Raw genomic sequence first — 24687 nt, 5'->3', positions numbered from 1 at the left:
TGGCTGTACTACCTGGTTTCTCTCCAAAACTGGGTTAAGCCCATATTAATCAACTCTCATTAGTATTTGCTTAAATAACAGGTGACAGACCACAGAAGGAAGTCTGTCACCTTGAGTTTTAAGTAAAGAGCCATGACAAAGTTTAAATAACCTCTCTAAACAAAAGCCAAATTAGACTTCACCATCCTAGCAGTACAAATCTAAGCCTTTCCTGCAGTGAAAGGTCACACTGAAAATTGTCTACACAAACTAAGTTGATTTTGAAAACAGTCCATCTCCAAAGTATTCAGATCTCATGCTTGGAAGCTAGTCTTTAAAATAAGAAAATTAGCGGGCCATCCTAAGAAAGACTGCTAATTAGAAACCTGCTGTATTCCATCCCTATTAGTTCTTACCAAGTATTTCTTCAAGGATAGTATCATAGACAGAACGTTTTCATAAGACAGAGGCAAATCACGGAAGAACTCATCACTAACCACTCCTATTATTAGCTGTGTCTTCCCTTCCCCCACTTCAAAATTTTCTAGGACATTCTAGGTGAATTACAGTACATTCTCCTGATAATTTTCTACCTTGAGAAGGATTGTGTGGTTTCTAGATCATGGGGGGTAAACGACTTATTTGGACACATTTAAAAACTCAAACTATTTCTCAACTGCTGTCCTCTGTGCATATATTTTCCTTACCTCTCTTGATATACAAAGCCAAATTCCCAAATTTTCCAAAGGTGAGGCATCTCTCCTGTACTAGCACAATCACTTGGAACATTTTTCAGAGGTCCCAACTACATCCCCAGATAATTAAGTACATACAATTAAATCTGAGAGGTGGTCTGATCCAGAGCTGAATCCACTTGTATCTGAATCAGAGGGACTGCTGGAACGAGAATCCAGGACAGGACGGGCATCCAGGCGGGATCCTCTTAGAGATGGTGTTGGAAACTTTTCCACCAAATCAGAGCTGGTAGGGTCCAGGGGCAAGAAGCCCAGAGGAGGTTTTCCCAGTACATTTCCCAGTGGGTTGTTGAGCATGCTCAGTACTAGGAAGGAAATGAAAGGTAACCCAGTTTAAAATTCAAACTTTTCTTCTGTCCTGGCTATCCCCCCCACTCCCACTCTGTCCCTTCAAGAAATCCAGTATCAAGGTCATTGTCAGTATAAGAGAAAACAGAATAGCTTTTTTCTAAGTTTTCTGGATTGTTTTTTTTAAAGGCATCCAAAGCAGAAACAAAACAAAACAAAAATAAACAAAAAACCATCTACCCAATGATATTCTTGTTCAGCAAAGCTTTATCAAGAAGCTAACAATCTAGAAAATAAATTCTACAATTAAAGCAGTTGTAGAAATCTGAGTCAGACAGCAGAAATCCAAGCTGACTAACCTTACAAATTCCTATTGTTATTGGGCTACTTTCATTTTAGATAAGTCCAATTCTTACAGTTATGGAAACTGAAACTCTGAGTAACTAGTTAAAAATGAATGGAGTACAGCATTAAGCAGTCAAGACGGGATTAAAACTCAGGACTTCCAACAAAAATCAAATGTGCATCATCTAAGGAGTACATAACTGTTTGAATTTATCAACTTCTCTTCCTCTTTTGCATTACTTTGTGATACAAAAAAGATTTAGATCCTAAACCCACAATCTCTTTTCATTTCTACCAAATGACTAGCATTTATACAGTATTTTCAAAGTTTTCTAAATGGCTTTCGTATCTCATCAGACTGCTAATTGATAATTACAACAGTGATTACCAAACTTTTGGGAGGTCAGTGAGTAGAAAGCACTGGACCTCTACTCAGAAAGACCCAAATTCAAATACAGCCTCCACCCTGGGACAATCACAACCTCTGTCTGTTTCAATTTTCTCATCTGTAAAACCCAGACAGTTCTAGTGCTAGATACTAAGACTGCTGTGAGGATCAAATGGGATATTTGTAAAAATGTTTTGCAAATTTAAAAGTACTATGTAGATACTAATTATTTTAAGGGTTCTATCATTCAACTGAAATTCTGAACAGTTTAAAAATATATTTGGCACATATTAAGTTTTGGATAAGTATTTTGAAATTTTCAGGATCAACCAGAAAGTACTCTAATTTAGAGTTGAGAATCTCGGCTACATAAAAGATGGTCAACATTTCGAAACACTCTTCCATGCATTCAAAGACCAGAGTATACACAGTCAGGACCAAAGGACACAGTCATAGTAATCTTTAATTCATAAATTCTGTTAAGTTTAAGTTTTTCTGTTTCTTTTGACAAAAACAAAAGCCATTTTTATTTATTGTAACTAATATGGTGAAAGTATGACCACAAACAGCCAGCCTTTTGCTTTCTCCCAAAGGCACATGGCTCCAATTCCTGGCCACAAAGATTCAGTAATATTTTCGAAAGAACTGAGTTGCCTAAATTCATACTATATGAAAATCAATGATTGTATTATTTATGCACTAGGCAGGAATATATGCTAAAGAATAAATGTGTTAAATCATGCCTTCAAAGAACTTACAATCTAGTTGTCAAAACATAATAAGAACTAAAGGTAGCATTAAGAGACTAAAAAGTCAATATATAACCAAAGAATAGGTCAAATGTTTCTGATGCTTGGTGTTAGGGAGAAATTAAGGAGAGCTAAAAGGGGCAAGTAAGTTTGCCAGATCCAGTTTGAAATCTCACCATCCCCACCAAGGACAAGAATTCACATAAGCACATACCCATTATGAGCACACCCACAGCACAGTGTGTGTTAAGGACATAGGAAGAGGAAGACTGGCCTAGATGGGCTCCTATAAGAATATTCAGAAGTTTGTTGAAGTCAGATCACAAAGGACCCTAAATGACAGAGAGGAAGCTAGACTTGATAAAAGAAGAGATCAATTATCGATTTTTTTTAATTTTTGCAACTTGGTGGGGGGGGGTTTAAGTGACTTGCCCAAGGTCACACAGCTAGATAATTATTAAGTGTGTGAGGTCGAATTTGAACTCATGTCCTCCTGACTCCGGGGCCAGGGTTCTTTCCACTGTGCCACCTAGCTGCCCCCTCAATTATTGATTTTTATTAAGTGGAGAATGATTGGTCTGGGAATAATAGACTAAGCACAAAGACTAAAACGCCAGCTAGAAACCAGGAAGGAGGTTTGTGAGTTTACTACTTAAAGATGAAATGATCTGCCCAGGCAGGACAACTGTCAGCACCACTAATATCCTATCTTCCTCTACTAAACTTTTTGAAATAGATGAATAATTTACAGTACTACCTACAAAGCAAGCCTCACAAAATGTCACCCATGGTGGGATCTTGATAAATAGTTATCAAATCAAGAAATTTAAGTTCTTCTTTCCTATTTCAGAGACATAAACAATTATTGGGGCAATCTGACAATTACACTAGGATGTTATCTTCCTGCAAATGTGGATCTTATGTTCCCATATCCATCAGAGCTAAGAAGCTATGACTATCATCCTTCAGTGACAATCAGAGCAATCCAAAACAACAGTACCAAGCATCATTTGATAAAGCTACTGCATATGCTTATCACTCAACTGTCAAGAGCTGGCAAGTGGGACAATGACACCAAGAACTAATTGGACCCTTCAAATAGTCTTTGTATTCTGAAATTTATATCACTACCTCCCACAGTGTGGTTTAAGAAACAATTGAGTATGCACCAGTCTACTGCTTGTAACTCTTTTAAGGAATTAGAATGACTACTCATTGGACCACTTTGGAAAGAAAATTGATGCCCCACACATGCTGCTCAAGGTCACCATAAAGTTGCACTGTTATTAGAACTATTTCCAAGTTATTTGTTCATGGGCTACAGGGAATCCACTGTGGTGCCAAGAAGAAACCAAGTGAGTCACAGTGATGAATAGTCTCAGGGCTTGATCAGCCTGTAAGAAATTTCTCATGCTCTCTCAAGTCTCACAATTTTGGCAAGATATGAAAAGCCACAGCTATGCTTCCTTAAAGTACCTTTCATTGAACTTAGGATAAAAGAATCTAGATTCACTAGACTTTTCTTACCCAAGAGGGTAAGGCTAACATTCACAAAGTAGACACCATAGTCTAAAGAGTCTAAGCTTTCATATCTTAAGGACAAATCAGGAATGAATATGTGATATTCTATTTTGCTTTTATCTCATACATTTGTCATGGACAGCCTCAGGTTCTTAGCAAATCCAGGTTACCATTAGTTACTCACAACCCATCTTTTCAAAGGTGAATGAACAAAGACAAAACTATACTCAGGATGACATTCATTCCCTCATTCCCTACCACCTTTGTCATGACAAAGACCAAAAACAACACTATAACAAGCAGCTGCTTCACTGAACCTTGAAGAGTATGGGTACAATTGGATAAATTCCCTCTTAAAAAAAACCAATTAGCACATTTGTGTCATTTAGACTAGATGCATTTTTAGGACACCTGTTTCTATCTGGAGCTTGTAAAAAGTAAGGAGGACTGTTGGGGTCTGGCACAGTTTTAGATCTTAAAATATTTAGTCCACCAGGACTAAATCTTCATTCTCATTGATAAATTCATTCTGCAGTCCCACAGGCCTAAAACACTCCACTCCTTGCAGCAGTCAGCCCCTTCCAGAGAACACTAGTATATACATAGACATAGGTATAATCTAAATTCTAACTGAACTCTATTGAAAACCAGGATGAAGAGATTCTTGGTCAAGATGAAATAATTCACCTAAGTGCTCTAGAGTAGAAAAAAATCCCAAAAGCTATTCCATGCCTCTTGTCACCACTCTAGAAAGACATGTAACTACAATAATGTCAAACTGCAATAAATCAGTCACTAGTAGAACTCAGCTGAAATCAAAGATCCTCCAGAAATTTCACTGGAGATTTTAAGAGAAAATTCTTACTTTTTATCCCAGACCACAATGTACTCTTACAAGTACCTCAAAAATGAACACTAAACAATTTTAAAAGGAAGCCAAATAAGCAGCTATATCACAATACTTGTTAAGAGCTAAAACTTTTATTAATCAATTAGATAAATAAGAGGGAAAGAAAGAACCATAGGCTCCTATAATCAAAAAAAGTCAGTCTACAAATTGAGCCAAGCTTTCTTCAAGGTCTATATCTGCTGGTGTAGCTGACATTTTGGGTCAGCAAAATGGGGGTGGGTAGGTAAGAGATTTCATTTGAGATCTGAATGCCTCTAATGCAAAAAAAATGGAAATTCCAAACCCATTCTGCCTGTTACCTTTCCCCCCTAAAACAAGGAACATAAAGTATCATGTCATGAAAAGAAAATTCAATTATCACAACTGATATCAATACAGATAGTTAAGATGAAATAGCCCTAGGTCAGAAGGATATTGCTCTCTAAACAACCCCCTTTTCTTAAGGAAGAGGAGGACCTTCTTCCTGGAGGAGTTCCTACCCTCCCCCACTCCAACCCTAATCCTCCTAGCAGTCTTTCCACAAACCTGAGGCTTTCTTTGATTCTTACACCTCCCTTACATTTTATATACATCCAATAACCAAGTCCTATAGGACCCCACCTCAGACATAACTCTCTAGCACCCCCCCCCCTTTCCACTTTCATTACTCAGCACAGGGGCTCTCAATGGGTTAGGCCTCTAAAGACTATGTGCTCTCTCTCTAGGGGCGGCTAGGTGGTCCAGTGGATAGAGCACCGGCCCTGGAGTCAGGAGTATCTGGGTTCAAATTCGGCCTCAGACACTTCATAATTACCTAGCTGTGTGGCCTTGGGCAAGCCACTTAACCCCATCTGCCTCGCAAAAACCTTTTAAAAAAAAAAAGATTATGTGGCCTCTCTTAGAACTTTACCAGTTTCCTTATGCCAAAATCCATCAATACTTAACTCCTTGCTGACACTCCATTTCCTTATATTTAGGGTCTTTTCCCTCTCCCCCTCCTCCCATCACAACCTTCCTCCTGGCTTCCTCCAAGGCTTAACTCAAATGCCACCTTCCAGAGAAGGCCTTCATTGGTCCACCCTGACTTGTAGGGTCTTTCCTGAGATTACCTCTCATTTTAATACACACAGACACAGTCGGTTGTTTGTTGTCTCATCTTCTCCCACCTCTTTTCAATATCATCCTTAATGCAGGGATCATAGTCTTTTTTTTTTTTAATCCTTGGTACTTAACATAGTGCCCCTAACACTGAATGACTGAACCCAGTCTTAAACACTTACTTAGCTGAATGATCTTAGGCAAGTCAGTTTCTGAGTCTGTTTGTTTCTTCATCAGTAAAATGGGGTTGAGCCCTACATGTATGAGGAAAATGAGACAATGGGTTTAAAATAGTTTAAATAATACAGTCATTTTGTGAAATGCTTTCAAATAAGGTTCCCTCCTGAATGTTTTCCCCACAGTTCTCAGGTCACAACTCTGAAACAGTCTCTGCAATATTATAAATCCCTATAAAGTCCCAAAGCAACAGATAGCAAAGTAGACAGATAAGAACAAATAGAACTTGTATTTGCTAGAGTTCACTGGCACCAGGACAATTTTTTTGCAGTATCTGAATGCTTTTGGCCACATGAATAACACAAGTGCTCTCTCTCTCCTAGAAAATGAGGTTTCCACTGAATTGTCAATGTCCTCCCCTGCTCATTTCTAATTCTTCAGAAAAGCTAATTCTGTCACTTGATTCTTGGGAGACATCCATAGCCAAAATTCTAACATTAGTCTATCATTTACCAACTGATCAAAAAGTCTCACATAGCCAAGAGATCCATCAATAGTGGAGAGCTAAAACTATTCAAGAACTTAAGTATGCATGCCTAAGAATCTACCAGGGTAGAAGTGCCAACTACTAAGGAGAACAAGGACAAGTTAAGGCAAAGGATAAGAATGACTTGGCAAAAAAGCACTTGACTCATTAGCTCCCAAATTTCATCATTGCAATGTTGCATTTGTTGCTACAAATCACAAACCCTCACTTCAAGTTCAAAAAGTATCCCTTCCTCGACTAAGAAGCCAACTTCTCAGGACCAGAGACAGAAAGAAGAAATGACAGGCAGTTCTAATACAAAAGACAGACATCACAACAATGAAAGACCCCAACTACTTTAAGTTAATACTACCTAGGATTAGGAAAAAAATTCTGCTGCGTACATCAGAAAAGAAGCCTTTTCTTAAAAGGTTTGAATGTAGCAAGCAAAGTAAGATAGTAAGAATTTGGCATACATTTCTATACTCAAAAGAAATTTCTCCATGATCTATTTTCAATAGTATACCATTTATTAAGTTTTAATAGAGAAGTCAGATGTTCAAGCCCTAGAGCTCTAAGACCCCAGCTCTCATCTGTGAAAAGGAACAGATAAAAATTTCTGCACAACAGACACCAATCCCCATATCTTTGGATGCATACACCATCTAGTCCGAGCTTATCCTCTACTGAGCCAACACCTAGAGACATACATTTAAATAGTATAAAGATATTCAAAATCTAAAACTGAATAAGCTTACTAATTTACTATACAGCAGAGGTCCATAACCTAGAATTCACAAACTTATTTTAAATATATATGTATATGTATATTTTTATTATAAATTATTTTCTCAACTACACACAAAAATAGTTTTCAACATTCTTTTTTTTTTTAGATTTTAAGTGGCATGTTTTTCTCCTCTTCCCCGACCCTTGGCATCAAGTAATCTGATATAGGTTCTATATTACATGTATAACTATGTTAAACTTATTTCCAGGATATACAAATTTCTTCTAACTATTGCAATATAATTTGTCTTCCTTCTAATCCTACATATTTCAGTTTACTGCATTTAAAAACATTCTGAACAGTCCATAGATTTCAAACTACCAAAGGGATCCGAGATACACAGAACAAAGTTAAGAACTCTTAACTGCTGAGAGATGCAATAAGGAAGTTTCAATAGGAAAAATGGACCAACAGAAAAAAAAATAGAAAAAAGAGCTTTTTTCTGAGGTTTGGAGCAGTTTAAAGGCATAAATGAAAGGAGCCCAGGATGCTGGAATATTAAGAAGACATATACATGGGGGTAAAACCCCAACTATTTCACAATTTAGCTAATGGTAACCATTCCCCATAGTATCTTTTCAGGTCCCCAAGAAGTTTTAGTTGATCCCTTTCAAGATTCTACTTCTCTCTATCACTCCAGATAGTCATTTTCCTGGGCTTTACCCATAGCATCTTATTTATATTCCACAAGACACACAGATTTGTATGAAATTCTGCATTATCTTAGTCCTTTTCCTTGGTCCTTAGTCCCATTCCTTTATAGAGCATCTTAAAGCAGGAGTTTAGTCTGTAAACCTTGCCCCCCCCCCCCCCCCCCGCAAAAAAAATTCGCTAACTACTTTCCTCTAAACCCATACCTTTCTGATAACTTCCTCTTTCCATCAAAGGAGCTACCCTTCTTGAATCACCATCAACTTTTCCTTCTGCCTTGGCTACACCATGTCATTTGGTGAGGCCTTGCTGATTCTCCCCATCCTTGTTCATCCTCATTACTCTTTTTTTCTACTCAAGGAGCCAGTACCATAGATAGCTCTGACCCTCAACATCATTTACCACGTGATGGCAATAGCCTAAACTGGTCTTCTTGCGATAAAAGTCTGGAGTGACATTATATAACTGCACAATAAGCTCTAATATCAAGTCCTGTTAGCCATTTAAAACCCTTCAACCTAGCTCTTAAACATTCTGTCTTTCTTATGCATTATTTCCTTTCAGGCACTCTAAAGTTCAACCAAATTGGCCTTCTAGATACTCTTCATTAACCCATCTCTCTGCCTTTGCAGAGGTATCATGGTTTAAAAACACAGTCTCAGAACAAGGAGGACCTAGGCACAAAACCACTCATAGAAATTTTTTAGTTAACTTTACATAGCACTTTACTTTATAAATATTATCTCCTTTGGTCTTTACAAGAACTAAAAGACAAAGGGAGTTATTATCGGTGTTTTACAAAAGAGAAAATTGAGGTTAAGAGAGGTTCAGTGACTCACTCTGGGTCACAGAGCTAGTGTCCAAGACAGGATTTTAATTCAGGTCTTCCTGATCCACATCCCATGCTCTTTCCACTATTCTACCTATCTGCCTCCCAGAGTTCAGATACAATGCATCCTAACTTTGTAACCCTCGAAAAGAAGATCATTTAATCATTCAGTGCCCTGAGCACTTCACAAAGGTCAGGTTACAGAGATGGTAAGATGAATTATTCTCATTTGGGGATTTTCCTTTAAGTCAATAAAATCACAGATTCAATCTCTATCCCATTCCTTTAACACAGCAAGTATTCCCAACCCTACAGTGCATACCCTCCCTTCTGCCTCTAAGAATCCCTAATTTCCTTCAAAGCTCAACCTGAATGTTGACTGCCTACAAGATCTGAAACTAACAATGTCTCCCTGCTCAAACTACCACATAATATGCTTTGCATATATTTATGTACAAGCCATTTCATTTTTTTGTATCCTAGTATCCAGAATGTTGGAAAATTTTCATATGTCATAGAAATATTAGTTATTGTTATTAACTGTAAAGATTATTGGTAGAGGATTGCTTCTTGCTCAAGCACTTAGCTTTGCCCAGTTGCTGAAGTAACAGAGCTATTCCTGTTTCATAAGTAAAGGAGAGAGAGGGAAGAGTTAGATTCAAGTTCTTCCCAACTTAATCCCCACTGAGGACTCTGTAGCCAGACACTGTCCCAGGGATACTAATTCAGAAATGACAGCATCCCTGCCTCCAACAAGCTTACATTTCACTGGCCTGGTCCTACATTCTTTCACTTCAGAAAGTCATCTGTCCATCCCAGTGTTATAAAATCATTGTTCTCATATTTTAGCTGCAATATCATTACATCAGGAGATTCTCTGCTCTAGGGCATGACTTTCCTTGTAGTTATTACTTAAGCATTCTGTCTAGCTGCCCACTGGTTCCCACCAAAATGTTTTAAAATTTGACCATGACAGACCTACCTGACAATGCCAATTCCTTCCTTTATCAGAACCTTGTAAGTTCAGTCATATTAAGAATTTCAGGGTCAGCTAGGTGGCACAATGGATAGAGCACCAGCTCTGGTGTCAGGAGTACCTGAGTTCAAATTCAGTCTCAGATACTTAATAATGACCTAGCTGTGACCTTGGACAAGTCACTTAACCCCACATTGCCTTAAATAAAATTTTTAAAAATTTCAGTGGTGCTCTTGCTGTCACCCCAGAAACCTTGCTATATGAACTCACTAATCAGACTCAAGTAATTCATTCTGTACTTGGTCCCAGGTTACTTAGAGCTACCAAAGTCATAAAATGATGTTATGGAATGAGTCTTTGACCTTCTTTTCTGCTATCTTTTTATTCTTCACTTGACTCTATCCTACTTCCCCTCAGAAGCTGTTTAAACTTCTTTTAAATACCTTATTTGTACAATGTTGTAAAATCTGAAAAACAATTTCAAATTCCAACAATTCTGTAAGGTTTGTAGTACAAGCTGATCATCTCCACACTTTGCTGTACAGAAATCGGGGCTCTCACAGGGCAATTATGCCCATGATCATACAGGGTGATGTCTTGCTTTCCAAGATCAATGATGTAGAGGTCTAACCTTGCTTTAGTGGTGATGAAAGGAGCAATGCTGTGTTGGACATCCAACATCCATGTCCATCATTTTGATAGGTATAAGAGTCCTGAGACCACTCAAAGCACAACTCTCCTCTTTTCAGACATCCCTTCATCTAACTCTAAAGATCATCTATTTTGTAGATGATCTCTAATTTAAATAAAGAGCGTTAATTTTCTCTTATCCCTTATTTGCAAAACATCTCCCCTCCCCACTCTCCTTCTTAATGATCTTGTCTATGCAGCTAACTCCCAAATCAATATCCTTGTTCAGGCGCGCGCTCTCTCTCTCTCTCTCTCTCTCTCGCTCTCTCTCTCTCTCTCTCTCTCTCTCTCTCTCTCTCTTTCTCTCTAAAAGATTTTATTTATTTCGAGTTTTGCAATTTTTCCCCTAATCTTAAGTCCCTCCCCCCACCCCCCACAGAAGGCAATTTGCCAGTCTTTACAATTTTTCCATGGTATATACATTGATCCAAATTGAATGTGATGAGAGAAAAATCATATCCTTAAACATAAAGTATATGAGAAAGCAAAGATCAGACAATAAGATATCAGGTTTTTTTTCTAAATTAAAAGTTAATAGTCCTTGGTCTTTGTTCAAACTCCACAATTCTTTCTCTGGATATAGATGATATTCTCCATTGCAGACAGCCCCAAATTGTCCCTGATTGTTGCACTGATGGAATGAGTGAGTCCATCAAGGTTGATCATCACCCCCATGTTGCTGTTAGGGTGTACAGTGTTTTTCTGGTTCTGTTCATCTCACTCAGCATCAGTTTATGCAAATCCTTCCATGCTTCCCTGAATTCCCGTCCCTCCTAGTTTCTAATAGAATAGTGTTCCATGACATGCATATACCACAGTTTAAGCCATTCCCCAACATTTATTTGATTTCCAATTTTTTTGTTCAGGCTCTCTCTTGGACCTTCAGTCTCAGATTTCCAATTGCCTAGTGAACAATTCAAACTAGTTAATGCAGAGATATCTTGAATAATACACAATGTGTATTAGAGACTGAACTTATATTTTCCCCAAAACCTCTCATTTTCCAAATTTCATTTGTTCCATCAATGGTACCACATAATCCTTCCATTGTCTCAAATTTCCAAATTTAGCATCATTGTCAACTTCATTTTCCCTCAAACCATATATCTAATTAGTTTCCAAGTCTTGCCCTTTCTCCCACTTAAGCCATCTCTCTACTCACACAGCTGCCACCTTAGGCTGAGCCTTCAGCCATCACCCCTCACCTAGATTACTACAACAGCATCTCAACTAGTATCCTATCTCACACCTCTCACCATTCCAGTCTACAACTAGAATGTAAGCTCAGAGGGGGAATTATTATTTGAATTTATATCCCCAGTATCTAGCACAAGGAGCACAGTAGGCACTTGAAATGCTTACTGATTCATTATACCTTTATGCCTTTCATTTCCAAGGTCTAAAAATACGCTTAATTTCCACATCAAAAAAAAAAGTCTGTCCTTGACCTTATAATCCCTAAGCAATAGGCCTTCTTTCATACCCAAATTCTTAAACTCAATACTTCTGTTTCAAGAACTCACCCTTAATAATCTGGCTTCTGTACTCTTATCCTACTAAAACTGCTTTCCAAGATCAACAATGTGGAGGTCTAAGCTTGCTTTAGTGGCAATGGAAGCTGTTTTGGGCATCCAAGAATGGAGATTAAGAACACTATATATAAAACTCAACTATCATCACTATTACTGATTATCTTTCTCACTTTTTGCTTTATATTACTGCACAATAATTGAGAAGTAACTTGAGACCATGGATCAGAATTTGGGTATCTTTGTAGGAAGTTTACGTGGAGCTTGGTAAGTGCATGAGTGTAGGATAGTATTAGAATACTTATAAGATGTTAACACAGGAGAACCAAGGTCTTTTCTGTTGTGTTTCTTCTGTTACTCTAGATCAACATCACTGTACACTTCAACTACAGCTGGCAACCATACGGGGTTTCTCTGATGGGGCACAAGGATACAAGATAAAGCAACATGCCATTTCTCACCCATGGTAGAGGATGCAAAGAGAGCCGACTGGAATACAGAATCCAGCCACATTTATTCCCTGTTACTCACAGTTCAGCCTAAGCACATAAGCAAAGACCAGAGAGCTAATGGAGAGGGGCTTCTATGCAGACATAGCATGACACTGGAGGGACAACCTGTCGGGCTTGTCTCTACATATACTGACTTGGGCCCAGGGTGGTCTTTGGGAAATCTGGTGATCTTGTTGGATATGAATCAAAATATTTAGTATTCAAAGAACTGACACTAAGGATCACCAACTGGCCAAGGAAAGTGCAACAATGGTTACAAGCAGGCTGTACACATTACAAAAGGAGAAATACTTAGTGAATGCCCAAGTGTGTGATAAGAAAAAAATACGTCATCATATAATAAGGATATAATCATCAGATACCCTTATTTTTCATTTGTATCCTCAAGACGTCAAAAGAATCTGACCAAGGCTCCAACAGAAAATTTATGAGAAGACATGGACAAAAGTGAGTGCAATGAAGAACCATTGATTCATCCTGCAGTGGGGCATACATGCCATTAATGACATTAGAAATTGTCATGTGAGCACAGCAACATTCTCCAGGATTGCATTAAACCAAGTCCTCTCCTCTATGCTTCAGTTTCCCCACAAACAAAAGAAGCAATCTCTAATAAAACATGATTGACAAGTTCTAAGAAAAAAAGTTAAAGATAAATGAGAAAAAAAAAGATTTTTCTGGTCAAAATAAAAAGTAACTTGGCATTTTTAAAAAGGGGTATCCTACTTTGATTCCATTTATTCATGGTCAAAATGCCCCACATTATTAACAACTGCAAAGATAACTAGCATCTAAGTTCAAACAGGTGGTGATAAGGATTCTATCCCTGCCCCAAGATTTTTGTTAGGATTAGATATTCGGCATATTCTAATACATCTAGGAGTAAGAGGGAAAAAATGTCTTTTGATTTCTTCCCTCTGAGGATGAAGCCACATGATTCTAGTTTATAAAGATCATTACAACAATCAGGGCCATGATGCAAGGTACAATATGCTCAACACCCACAAAGTCCTCTTCACCCTGTGATCTAGTCCTCCTAATAATCACTTACTACAAGGCTGTCCAACCTTACTTGTAAAAGATTTATTGAAACAATAGACAACAAACAGAATTGTCATTTTGGTGAGAGCTCTGCCATAGCTCAGCTTTATCTACTAAAGCATTTAGTAATCTCACAGGAGACCACATAAAATTGCACTGTGGGCTGCATTTCGGACAGCCCTGACTTACAGAAAGGGATAGAGAATACCTGACTTTTGAAAAAAGAGCCACATTTCCAAGGTCTCCCTGACCCAGTTTCTGAATGTGGAATATTCCATGCCAGATAAATAATAGTTGGTGAAATTAGCAGGTCTCTATTGCCACAGTAGACTATGTTCTCCTTAAGCAACCTGTCAAGATCTTAAAGAAGCAGTATTAGTTGGAGGAACTGGTGAATAATACAACTGACAAGAACCCAAAAGGTTTCATGCCATTTTGTTACCATTACATTTAAAAAGCAGAGTACATAATAACTACATTCTTGAATTCACTTTAACTGCAAAAGCCTCAATCATGTATGTGTTTCAAGATTCTCAAATCTGGGGCAGCTAGGTGGCACAGTGGATAAAGCACCGGCCCTGGAGTCAGGAGGACCTGGGTTCAAATCCAATCTCAGACACTTAATAATTACCTAGCCCTGTGGTCTTGGGCAAGCTACTTAACCCCATTTGCGTAGAAAAAAAAAAAAAGATTCTCAAATCCTAGAAGTTCTCTCAAAACTTGCCATGCTAGAAAAGTTTGCTTTAAATTCACAACTTCAATCTAGTTTTAACTAACACTCAGCTCAATGTCTGCCTAATGTGACCGATGACAAGGAGACACTGTCACTGCTGCAGAGGAACAGTTGTCCCTGTTCAAATCCAGCCTGTGCCTGGCAGGGGCTGCAGATACATCTCAGGCAAGCAGTGATGAGCCAAGTGTCTAGAACGGGATTGCAGCTCATTAATACGATAGCACGAAGGCAGTAGGAGTCCAAATCAGCAATAATATTTTTAGACTAATTGTTAACTTTCTCTACTTTCATCTTCCTTTGCCAGCTCCTGTGGATTTTACAGCTGAGTCACCACCGGAACTTTCTAATGCATTCCCCAGCAGCACAATGCCACTAGCATAGGGAGTGGCAGGATCAGGGGCACAGAGACAACAAATGCTCAAGCTTTATAAAAGCCCTTATCTAACCAATCATCCGACATACTCCATACCATATCAGCTCAAAGCTTTTGGAGATAGATGGGAATACTATCTAAAATGAATCCCATCAAAGATTTTGGAGATAGATGGGAATACTATCTAAAATGAATCCCAAAGAGAACTGTCTTGCCCCTGATCTAGTCCATTCCCTTCCCCCTACTACTTCTGCTAAATGACATTTTTCATAATGGCAATTCCTCAGGTCAGGATGCTTATTCTAAATCTAGGCGAATGTCCTAGAAGGGGAATATTCTGGTACAGAATTTTAAATCATTAACAGTGATTCCAGGCCTCAAGTGGGCACACTACCAGGAATTTACTTACGTAGTGATGTAGGGTAAAGAAACAAGAACATAAAATTTTCCTTACTGTTAAGGGAGAAGTTTAATAAAATAATTAGACAGTATAATCTGCGGACTCAATTTTATACCAGTACCTAAAAAGTTATCAAATACATGTCAAGAGGCAAAGGTGTTTTTTTTTTTAATTAGATGAATGTAGGTACCACATAGCTAACTCCGTCACAGTATTAAAAGTGACCTAAATATAAAAACAATATGATCTCTTTTCCCTAGTCTTGGGGCCTGTTGTAAAACACTTTCTTTCCAAAGCTGGGTTTAGCCATTGTTCTAGCAGTAAATAATTTTCTCTAAAATTTCGCTGAATATATACCTCACTCCTGTTCCACTCAACCCCAGTTTGGCTTGGTTTCTGGTCTTTGTTCAGAAGGAATGCTTCTAAATCCCAGAAAGGTTACAAAATCTGTACTTCCTATCTTCTACCCCCAAATAACCCACCTTCCACAGACACAATCATGCCCTCAATCACCTTCTTACAATGGTTCATTGTGAAGTCCTACAGTCATTATAATTATTTCCCTCTTCAGATATAGCCCTAATTCCAAATACCCTAAAAAATGTTGTAGTAATTAGAATTATAGCAGTATAAGCAACCTTGGTCATTATAGAAACATAGATGACTACCTAAAGTGAGAATTCTGTCCCCATCTGTACCATACCCAACAATTGTCCTAAACTTTCTTGAAGATATCCAGGGATGGGTAATTCACTATCTGCTCCACCAAAGCAGCCAGACACTGCATTTCTGAATTCTGCTACTTCCAGTCCTCTAGAGGCTAAAGCAGAATGTCATCCTTCTACAGAAGGGACTTTTACCCTTAGAGTCACAACCTGCTTTGACAGCCTGATGAACCCTATGAAACTTTGCTAAGAAAAATGTTTTTACATGCCTAAGATAAATAAAATATATAGGGTACAAAAGAAACTAATTACAATGAAAGGCAGTTGTCAAAATTTTTTTTTAGGATTTTTTTTTGCAAGGCTAATGGGGTTAAGTGGCTTGCCCAAGGCCACACAACTAGGTAATTATTAAGTGTCTGAGGCCGGATTTGAACTCAGGTACTCCTGAATCCAGGGCGTACTCCTGAATCCAGGGTCAGTGCTCTATCCACTGGCACCACCAAGCTGCCCCCAAAATATTTTGTTTTCTTTTTTTTTTTTTTGCAAGGCAAATGAGGTTAAGTGGCTTGCCCAAGGCCACACAGATAGGTAATTATTAAGTGTCTGAACCCAGGTACTCCTGACTCCAAGGGCAGTGCTTTATCCACTACGCCACCTAGCTGCCCCTTTTGTTTTCTTTAAAAGAAAAAAGCATAGACCTCTCATTATAGTCACCTAATTCAAACTCTTACAAACTAGAAACAAGAGGTTAGATTATTGTACCTTGTCCAAGATCACAGATGACAGAGAATCTGAACTAGAACTCAGATCTCCCTACTTTTTAAGGCCAATAACCTTTCTACCATATGATTCCTTCAGACAAAGGATAAACAAAGAATGGGTTTTACATTTGTAAATAAAGTTTTATTGTATTAGATCCTGACTATACAAATTTGTAGATTTGGCCCTCAGGCCATGGTTTGCCAAACCCTGCTTTTAGATATTCCCACAATGGCCAATGAGATTGGATATGCTCCTGCCAACTGATTCAAGAGCATCATGAGTGTCCTGGGCCATATTTAACATTTCTATACATACAGAAACTGTTTCCCTACCATAAACTAGGCTGACTCTGATATACAAAAGGAATTTCCCATCCAGTTGACATGATATGATTACAATCAAACTGGTTTTGGAATAAAGGAATCAAAACTGGCAGTGGTAACATAATTCAGATAATTAAGTTATGTAAGCGACACATACACATTATATTCCATGATGGCTATTTCTTCTCCGACCTTGAAAGAAAAGTGCACACCAAACACCTTAGAGTTACAGGAGACTTTAAGCTACACAGCAAAAGTGACATTATCTGGAGCCCTGGAATCTAAGCTACTGCAGCGGATCTTGATATAGGCTGCATGTGAAGGGCTACTTAGAAGAAACCAGAGCTGCAGCTTCAATCAAGAGTGCTGACAACTCAGTTCTCTCCCCCAGTCAGCTTTAGCTGGCAGACACTGAGCTAGCCTGATGCTGCAAGCACTCGAAGTTTGACTTGTCAGAAGGTAGAAGGGCCAAGAAGGTTCATTTTTAGGAACTAACAAGACACTCTGGAGAGAGATGCTATCTCTTAACATCAAAGACTCACCTGAGAACTCTGAAATTTTAACTAGTTTTTTTCTGTACTGGGACTAGGGATTACCAATCTGTCCAATGCCAATTCCTCAGATATGACAACTCTGTTGACAAATGCTCCTTTACAAATAATCATACTACAAACGAAAATAGTAGGCTGAATACTCGGTTTCTGTACTTATTGGTTGAACAAGAATGAACAGCCCTAATATCAAAAGTAATATCCTGGACCTCCAAAATGCCTCATATTTCCTTAGAATAGTGCTTTGAAACATAAATCTCTCTGGAGAGATTATTTGCACATAATTTGAGCCTTCAAATTAATTACTTTTATATGAAACTAGACATGTATTACTTAGATGGGTAAAAAAAAGTATACTATCATCTACACAATGACTGTGACCACCTTCCTAAATATTAGTGCCCTTAGCAAACTGTAGTTAACATCTATAATATTTTCAAGAAAGAGAACTTTGAGTATATTCAAATAAGGCTCTCTATTAACCCCACTCTCTCCCCAAAACTTGCTCCTAGATAACTTAGTAGATGGCTCAGAGTCTCAAGATCAACCTAAAATAAGCCAATCTCCACAAAGACGCAATGAACAAGAAGCTGTACTCAATCAACCCATCCCAGAATTCAGAGAGCAGAGCACTTGGGTACACAGAAACAAGATGCACATAGGTCAAGGGGAGCTCACACAGACAAACCAAAGTCAGTGCTGATGAGTAGAGGTGGTAGAGTAGTGAATGACAAGGAGTATCTCTTTTAACATAGATTGAGATAACAAAAACCCAAGCTAGAGAGTCTTGTCTTTGATGTATTACTTGCTTTGGAGAGCAATGTTTGATTTTCCGGAGTTTTGATAAATCACAGAATGTCATGCAGATATAAAAATTCTTGGAAGATTCAGGGGAGACAGGAGATGAGACAACATGTCTAAAATCCCTTCCAGAGATAGAAATCTAATACTACAAACTTTTACAAAATTCTCCTACATTCTAAACTCTTTTCCCAAAATGTCTTAATATTTGAAAGTTAGAGGAGATAAACTTAACCATCAAAAGCAGCAAGTTTCTCTTGGAGAACAAAGTTTCACATCATTAATTACAGCCTAAGTGAATAAGCATGGGATTATGGAATTTGTATGGGCAATACTAACACTCGGCTCAGTTGAAGAAGGCTTCCAAAGGTACTCTCAGATCAGATGGCATCACATGTCCCATACATTTTTTCTCCAACCTTCTTCATGAAGGAGGACAGTTACTGACCTATCAGAACTCCTACTCTCTCTAAAGGAGTCCATCCAGTCCTAGGGATAGGGAAGTAGTGTGGGCAAAGAAACGTGGGCTGAATGTTCTTGCTTTGTTGGTGAGAAAAAGATCTGGTAACACAGCTGTGTGGTAGGAGTTTTACATCCCAATCCAAGGAGGCAGCATACTCTCTGGAGGGCTGCAAAGAAGGTACACAGTACAGAGATGGAAAAGGAGCTAACACTAATTCCCAAGCTCTAAAACTAAGGAACATGGTTTCAGCAACAAATTTTATCTTGTCTATGACAAATTAAAATGCCCCACTATGAGGGCAAGGTCATAGGCTTGATATTCATGTGGAGTTGCTCACTGTTCCACAGCCACAGGCTAAACAGCTCTTACTGATAGTCATGTGCTACTGATCATAAGACTGTCTGGGTAGGAAGAATAAATGGTTTAACATAAATTTGACTCTACTACATTAAAATAACTCAAACCAAAGCAACTAAGCTACTGAGGCAGGAAGAGGTAAAAGTACATTCCACAGCTAATTGCACAAGTCATGGGCAGGGAGATCTTCACTAGCTAGCACCATCTTCTATAAACCTTTCAAGTGAAAATAGAACAAATGAAGACTTGAATTTACATTATCATCTTTCATATGTAAACCTTAAGGAAGGGCTATTAGAACTTGCTCCCAACTAAAGCAGGACGAAGTTGCGAGTCCTGAAAAAGGCAGAGTACTGAACAGATTTGGCTACTCAATGAAATTCTATGCTACCTAGGAAGGAACAGGTCATATAATCAAAGTATATTCTTTTCTTCAACCACACAAATTTTAAAGCCTCTTTAAAAACCATTCCCTCCCCATTCCCTATTTTAATCAAAGCTATTCTTTGGACACTAAAATGCCTAGACATACAAATTCATCAAGCTTTGCAAAGCACTTGAAAGGCTTGCAATTAATAGCTATAGCTAGGCCTTTAGTTCCCCCCCTCCAAAAAAAGAGGCCAAAACAGCACTGCCACATAGAACAAGATCTTTCTCCTCCACCAAAGCTACAAAGGTTTAAAGGTTGTTTCCCTTGAGTCATTTTCAAAGTTCTTGAGTTTTCTGCTACTAAACTGGGTTTAGTCAATGATCTTTCATTGAAAATATGAGAAAAGAGCAAAAGGGGAGGGAAAATGTGCTTTCCCATCAACTGTACATAATTGGGACCTTCAGGATAAGGGGTGGGGCCCCAAGTTAGAGTCCTTCCATATCCATTCCCAAATCACTAACTCTCAGGTCTAAATGTAGCATGGTTGCAAGATCAGCAAGTTAAAATTCATCCCATGCCGACATTCTGTGACCATTCTCCTCTCTCTCCCCATCTCAGTCAGAGCCTCTCTCTCCCCCTCCCTCTCTCACAAACATACAAACATGAATATGCTTTTCATATTATTTAACAAATAAGAAATGTGAGTGACATCAAATGTTCAACCTCTTTCCCCCTTCCCCTCACCCCACCTAAAAGTATTTTGCTACATCATCTCCAAGATGGAACTAGATATTTGTGGATTATTCTAATAATTATGAAAACAAAGACAAACATGAATTGCCTTCCCTTATCACTTGCCCATAGACCCTTAGAAGTATAACAACTTTGGGCATTTATAATATTGAAGAAAAAAAAAAGACGACCCCTACAAGCACAATGATTTTCTCATATTCACATCTCTGCAAAACAGCTCCATGTTAAGAGGATGGAGACGGAAAGAGAAAATCCAACAACTGTTGCTGCGGATGTGGCTGCACAGCCCCCTCCCCCTACTCCCCATCACTAACCGGACTGTGGGTTGCTCTGTGCTGCGGCATCCGAGTCCTGGGTGCTCCACGGTCTGTCCCACCCCGTCAAGTTGAGGGACTGCAGGCCAAGGCACAGGTCATTTGCATCCGGGAGGCCCCGGGAGGGTTCTTGCGCAGAGGTGGGGAAAAGCATCCTGCTCGTCACTGCTGCTTCAGAGTCTGGAAAGTCTGTTTTGGAGAGAACAGACAGAAGTCGGAGAGTTAGGGGTGCTAGTTAATCTATATAAATAGACACACACATATGCACATATATGTGCGCATATATCACATATCATTCTACATTACATCTATCTATTAAAGCGTCTTCCCCCGGGGCAGGCTTCCGGTCCAGATGTCCGGCTCTGCAGCACTCGGAGGGCCCCAGTTCTGGAGCAGTCTCGTCCAGCCCCCCAGCCCGCACACCCCTATCCCGTCTGCATCACTGCCGGGCCGGCGTGTGATCAGCCGCGGGTGCGTGCTGCTGCCGGTGACATCAGCGAGGCGTGCGAGCTAGCGGCAGCATCTCCCAGGACTGGCGGGTGGGGAGGGGAGGAGGAGCAGCGAGGAGGAGACAAGACAGCCCAGTAGACGGAAGAAAAAAGGTGCAGCCTGGCGGGGCCACGCCAGAGAGGCGGCGCAGACAGGCCATGGGCTGGAGCAGGGCTCTGCTGGCCACCATCAGCCCCAGCACCCCACAAAGGCAGAACCTGACACTGATTTGCCCTCTGCTCCTCTCTGATCCCTTCCCCTCCCCGAAAACCAAAACACTTTAGTCCTGGACTCTCTCCAGCAGCCAGCAGGAGCCCCGATTTAGCAGCCCAGTGCAAAGCTTCATGATTCTGCTAACATCATCTATTTGCTTCAGCTTGGCCCCAGTACCTCCCTGACTGCGCTGCTTACCACTGAATAATGTGGATAACCTTCAGAAATACCCAGACTTTAAGGACTCGATGCAGTAGGGCTAGTTCTAAGCCAAATTAACAGGGCAAAATGTGGTCAGGGTCAGCAATTGGCACCCCTCCTCAAAAAAAGAACTATAGAACACTCTCCTAATTCATATGCCACCTCCCTATAACCCATGTGGCGAGAAAAGCCCTGCCTAGAAGTGGACTCCCCTCTCTTACTACCAACCAATCTCCTTCTGGCCCCCAACAGGGCACACGCCATCAAGAAATAGCCACCAAGAAGCTTCCCCCCACCTCTTTGTAACTCTCTTGGAAGGCTACACATGCACCAAATCACAAAAACAAGGAGAGCTGCTGAGGGTGGTTAAATCTCACAACAAACAACATTCCACATCCAAGTCTGAATCACTAAAGAGATACTGGGTTTCTAAACCAAACTGTCTAGAAAACAGAACAAACCGAAACTTCCCGTCTTCTCTTCTTATTCCAAAGGGGAGCCTCCGGCAGTAGTCTATGGCTATTCCTAGCTTAGTGCTGCAGCAATCGCTCCTTCCCCCGAGTGTCAGGAAGCACAATAAGGGCCTTTTTAAGAAAGCCGGTGTTCTTCCTCAATGCCCCTCCATCCCGGCCCCACCCTGCGCCCAACATTCTTTATAGCGCAGTCTACCTTGAGCCAGGATGCATATGCTGACATGCATAGTCAGTCCCCTATTAGGTACCACCCTGAAGCAGATACTTTTCTCCCATGAAAAACAACTGCCGAACCACTCTCTCCCCTTCTCTCAGCAGATACTGACCTGTAACACTCATCTTCCACTAACTCTATTCTTTTAACACACAGTTTTTTCCTACAGAAAAGAGATCTGCTGATAGAACACACTCCCACCCAAGAAAGTACAGGTTGAATCCCAAGTCTATGACAGATGGTTCTGAGAAAGCTAGATGGAATCCAGAAGACCTCTCTATGTAACCCATATCGAGGAGAAGCAACCAGCGTATCAAGACAACATCAGGTGAAGGGGGGAGGGGGGAAGAAAGAGGGCAAGAAGAGTCCATCTCCTGCAGAAGTAGCTGGCACCAAGCCCCCTGCAGCACTCCCTGAGTAGGTGCCCAAGATTGCTGGGTGGGGAAAAGAAGAATGTTTGTGGCAGACTGAGGCAGCCTTATTTGGGGTTTAAAGTTCCCTTGGATTTAGAGCTGGAAGAGATCTTAGGTCATTCAGTATAGCTTCTCCATTTTACAGATGTGGAAGCTAAGACCTAGAGATATTTCAGAATTGCACAAGATGACAAGGCTAGAAGCATCAGAAGCAAACTGCAAATGCAGATCCTGATTCAAAATCAGATTTTTTCCCCCACTCTACCAAAGGAGGTCCTTGGCAAGATATTTAGAGGCTGCTGCAATCATATCATCCCCAGCATTCTTCTTGGCTGCTGCAAGCAACTCCCCATGACTGCAGAGAAACACTCCTCATTCTGTGATGCATTATGTGCACAAATATACCTTCACCCAGAAATAGAGGCTCTTTAATAGACTCCTATGATTTTTTCTGACATACAAGATTAAAATGCTCCCCTCCTGCCACACCATCCCAAATTTCTTGGGACCTCATTCCAATGTATCCCTTACCTTTAGAAAATACTCTGTGGTTTAGAATATTTTGCTTCTACTATTTTTCTCTCTTTACAGACACCTTTAATGTCGGTAATTCTGTTCAATCAATTTATCTCCATTCATTTGCCCTCAAACCTCAAGACTATTGTTTTTTGAAACTAAAGATTTGTGAGACCAGACTTCGGGGCTTTGAGAGACTGATGGATTTGAATTTGCTCAGTGAGGAAATACTCAAGGGTTTTTCCAGGGAAATTTAAGCTCCTTGAGGGCAATAGTTTTTGTGTTTTTAAAACTCAAGCATTTAGCATAATCCTTAGAACATAGATATATGCTTGTTGAAGTAAGCAAAAGGAAAAAATAGTTTCTCAAACAGGGGATTACTAAAGTGAAGGTGATGCCTTTTCAAGATTAATCTGAGATGAATTTGAGTAGAAATTAAGAGAAATTAGCCTGAATCCAAAGAGAAAGGGGAATACTCAGAAGGAAACAAGTTGTAGTGTTTGTGAAGTAGAATTTTTCCATTGGGAATGGAGAGCTGACATAATTCAAAGAACTTGCTACTTGAAAATCAGTAAGATATGATGACAATGTTTGTCCTTCCTTCTCAAAGGAAGTGACGCCATGACAAGCACATGAATCGGATTGGGGGGGGAGTTGCTTTGTTATGTCACCAGCCTCACTTTCTCCTCCAGAGACATCTGGGTCCAGTGGCCAGATATCAATCAGGACAACTGGAGATAGATGAGAGGCTATAAGGGTTAACTGACTGGCCCAAACTCATACAGCTAAGTAAGTGTCAAGTATCTGAAGCTAAATTAGAACTTGGATCCTTTTGACTCTAAAACTGATCCTCTTTCCAGTGCATCATTAGAAGTGGCAAAACTAAAGGTACATGTTTTCTTATAGACTAGATAGAAAGACAAAATAGATTCAGGCAAAAAGTTGGAGAATACAATCAAGAAACCATTAGGGAAGAAAGATGCCATCTCAAAAAGAATTTCCATATAAAAGAACAGAATACTCAAACAAGAGAGGAGAAGAAAAGATTCGCTCAAGAACAAATTCATCACAAAGTTACTGGAAAAGATATCAGAAGTCACAGAAAGAGTAGCATAATGGATAAAGTGATGGATCTATAGACAGGAGAACCCAAGTTTGAATTTAAGTGCTTCAAATCCTTCTTAGCTAGGGATCTCTGAGGATTGTCACTTAATTTTTCCCATTTTCAGTACATTTATCTATATAAAATGAAAGAATAAGAAGCTATTTTTTTTAAGCTCCATGCCAAAAACTTTTAAGCCCTGGGGATACAAATGGAAAAAAGCAAGACAATCTCTACTGATATTAGGAAATAACACAAAAGACTGTTTGGCTGCAGGGCATCTTACAAGGCCCAAAAGTTCTTAGGGTACAGGGCAGAAAAGAAGGTCTCATGAATCTTCTATCTCATTGGAAAGATTAGAGTTGATTCTCACTCAGTAAGACAAGTTCTAAGCACTTGGTAGTAGAGTAAGATATTACAAGATGTGATATAATAATGAGATATTAGTACCTATTTCACAGAGTTGTG

The 24687-nt window shown here is 39.5% G+C and overlaps 1 protein-coding gene and 1 long non-coding RNA gene across 13 annotated transcripts in view; one reads left to right on the top strand and one right to left on the bottom strand.

The window, feature by feature from the left end:
• Positions 1-13402, top strand: part of LOC141521009 (uncharacterized) — a 34971-nt gene extending 21569 nt beyond the window's left edge. Inside the window, exon 4 of the long non-coding RNA XR_012477825.1 lies at positions 12544-13402. This is a non-coding gene — a long non-coding RNA (uncharacterized LOC141521009). The remainder of the gene's footprint in view (positions 1-12543) is intronic.
• The window catches only part of CPEB1 (cytoplasmic polyadenylation element binding protein 1), a 68467-nt gene that overhangs the window by 16623 nt on the left and 27157 nt on the right, over positions 1-24687 (bottom strand). For 6 of the 12 annotated variants that reach the window (XM_074233075.1, XM_074233080.1, XM_074233072.1 and 3 more), the window contains 3 exons: positions 20599-20787; positions 6195-6266; positions 813-1039 (listed from right to left, as the gene is read on the bottom strand). In XM_074233075.1, the coding sequence (XP_074089176.1) occupies positions 813-1039; positions 6195-6266; positions 20599-20787 (488 nt within the window). The remainder of the gene's footprint in view (positions 1-812; positions 1040-6194; positions 6267-20598; positions 20788-24687) is intronic. The other 6 variants (XM_074233081.1, XM_074233082.1, XM_074233076.1 and 3 more) reach the window with 1 other exon arrangement.

Source organism: Macrotis lagotis, chromosome 4 (genome assembly GCF_037893015.1).
Source record: "Macrotis lagotis isolate mMagLag1 chromosome 4, bilby.v1.9.chrom.fasta, whole genome shotgun sequence".
Lineage (NCBI taxonomy): Eukaryota > Metazoa > Chordata > Mammalia > Peramelemorphia > Peramelidae > Macrotis > Macrotis lagotis.
The sequence above is the reverse complement of the archived record's forward strand: the minus strand, read 5'-3'. Positions and strand labels throughout refer to the sequence as shown.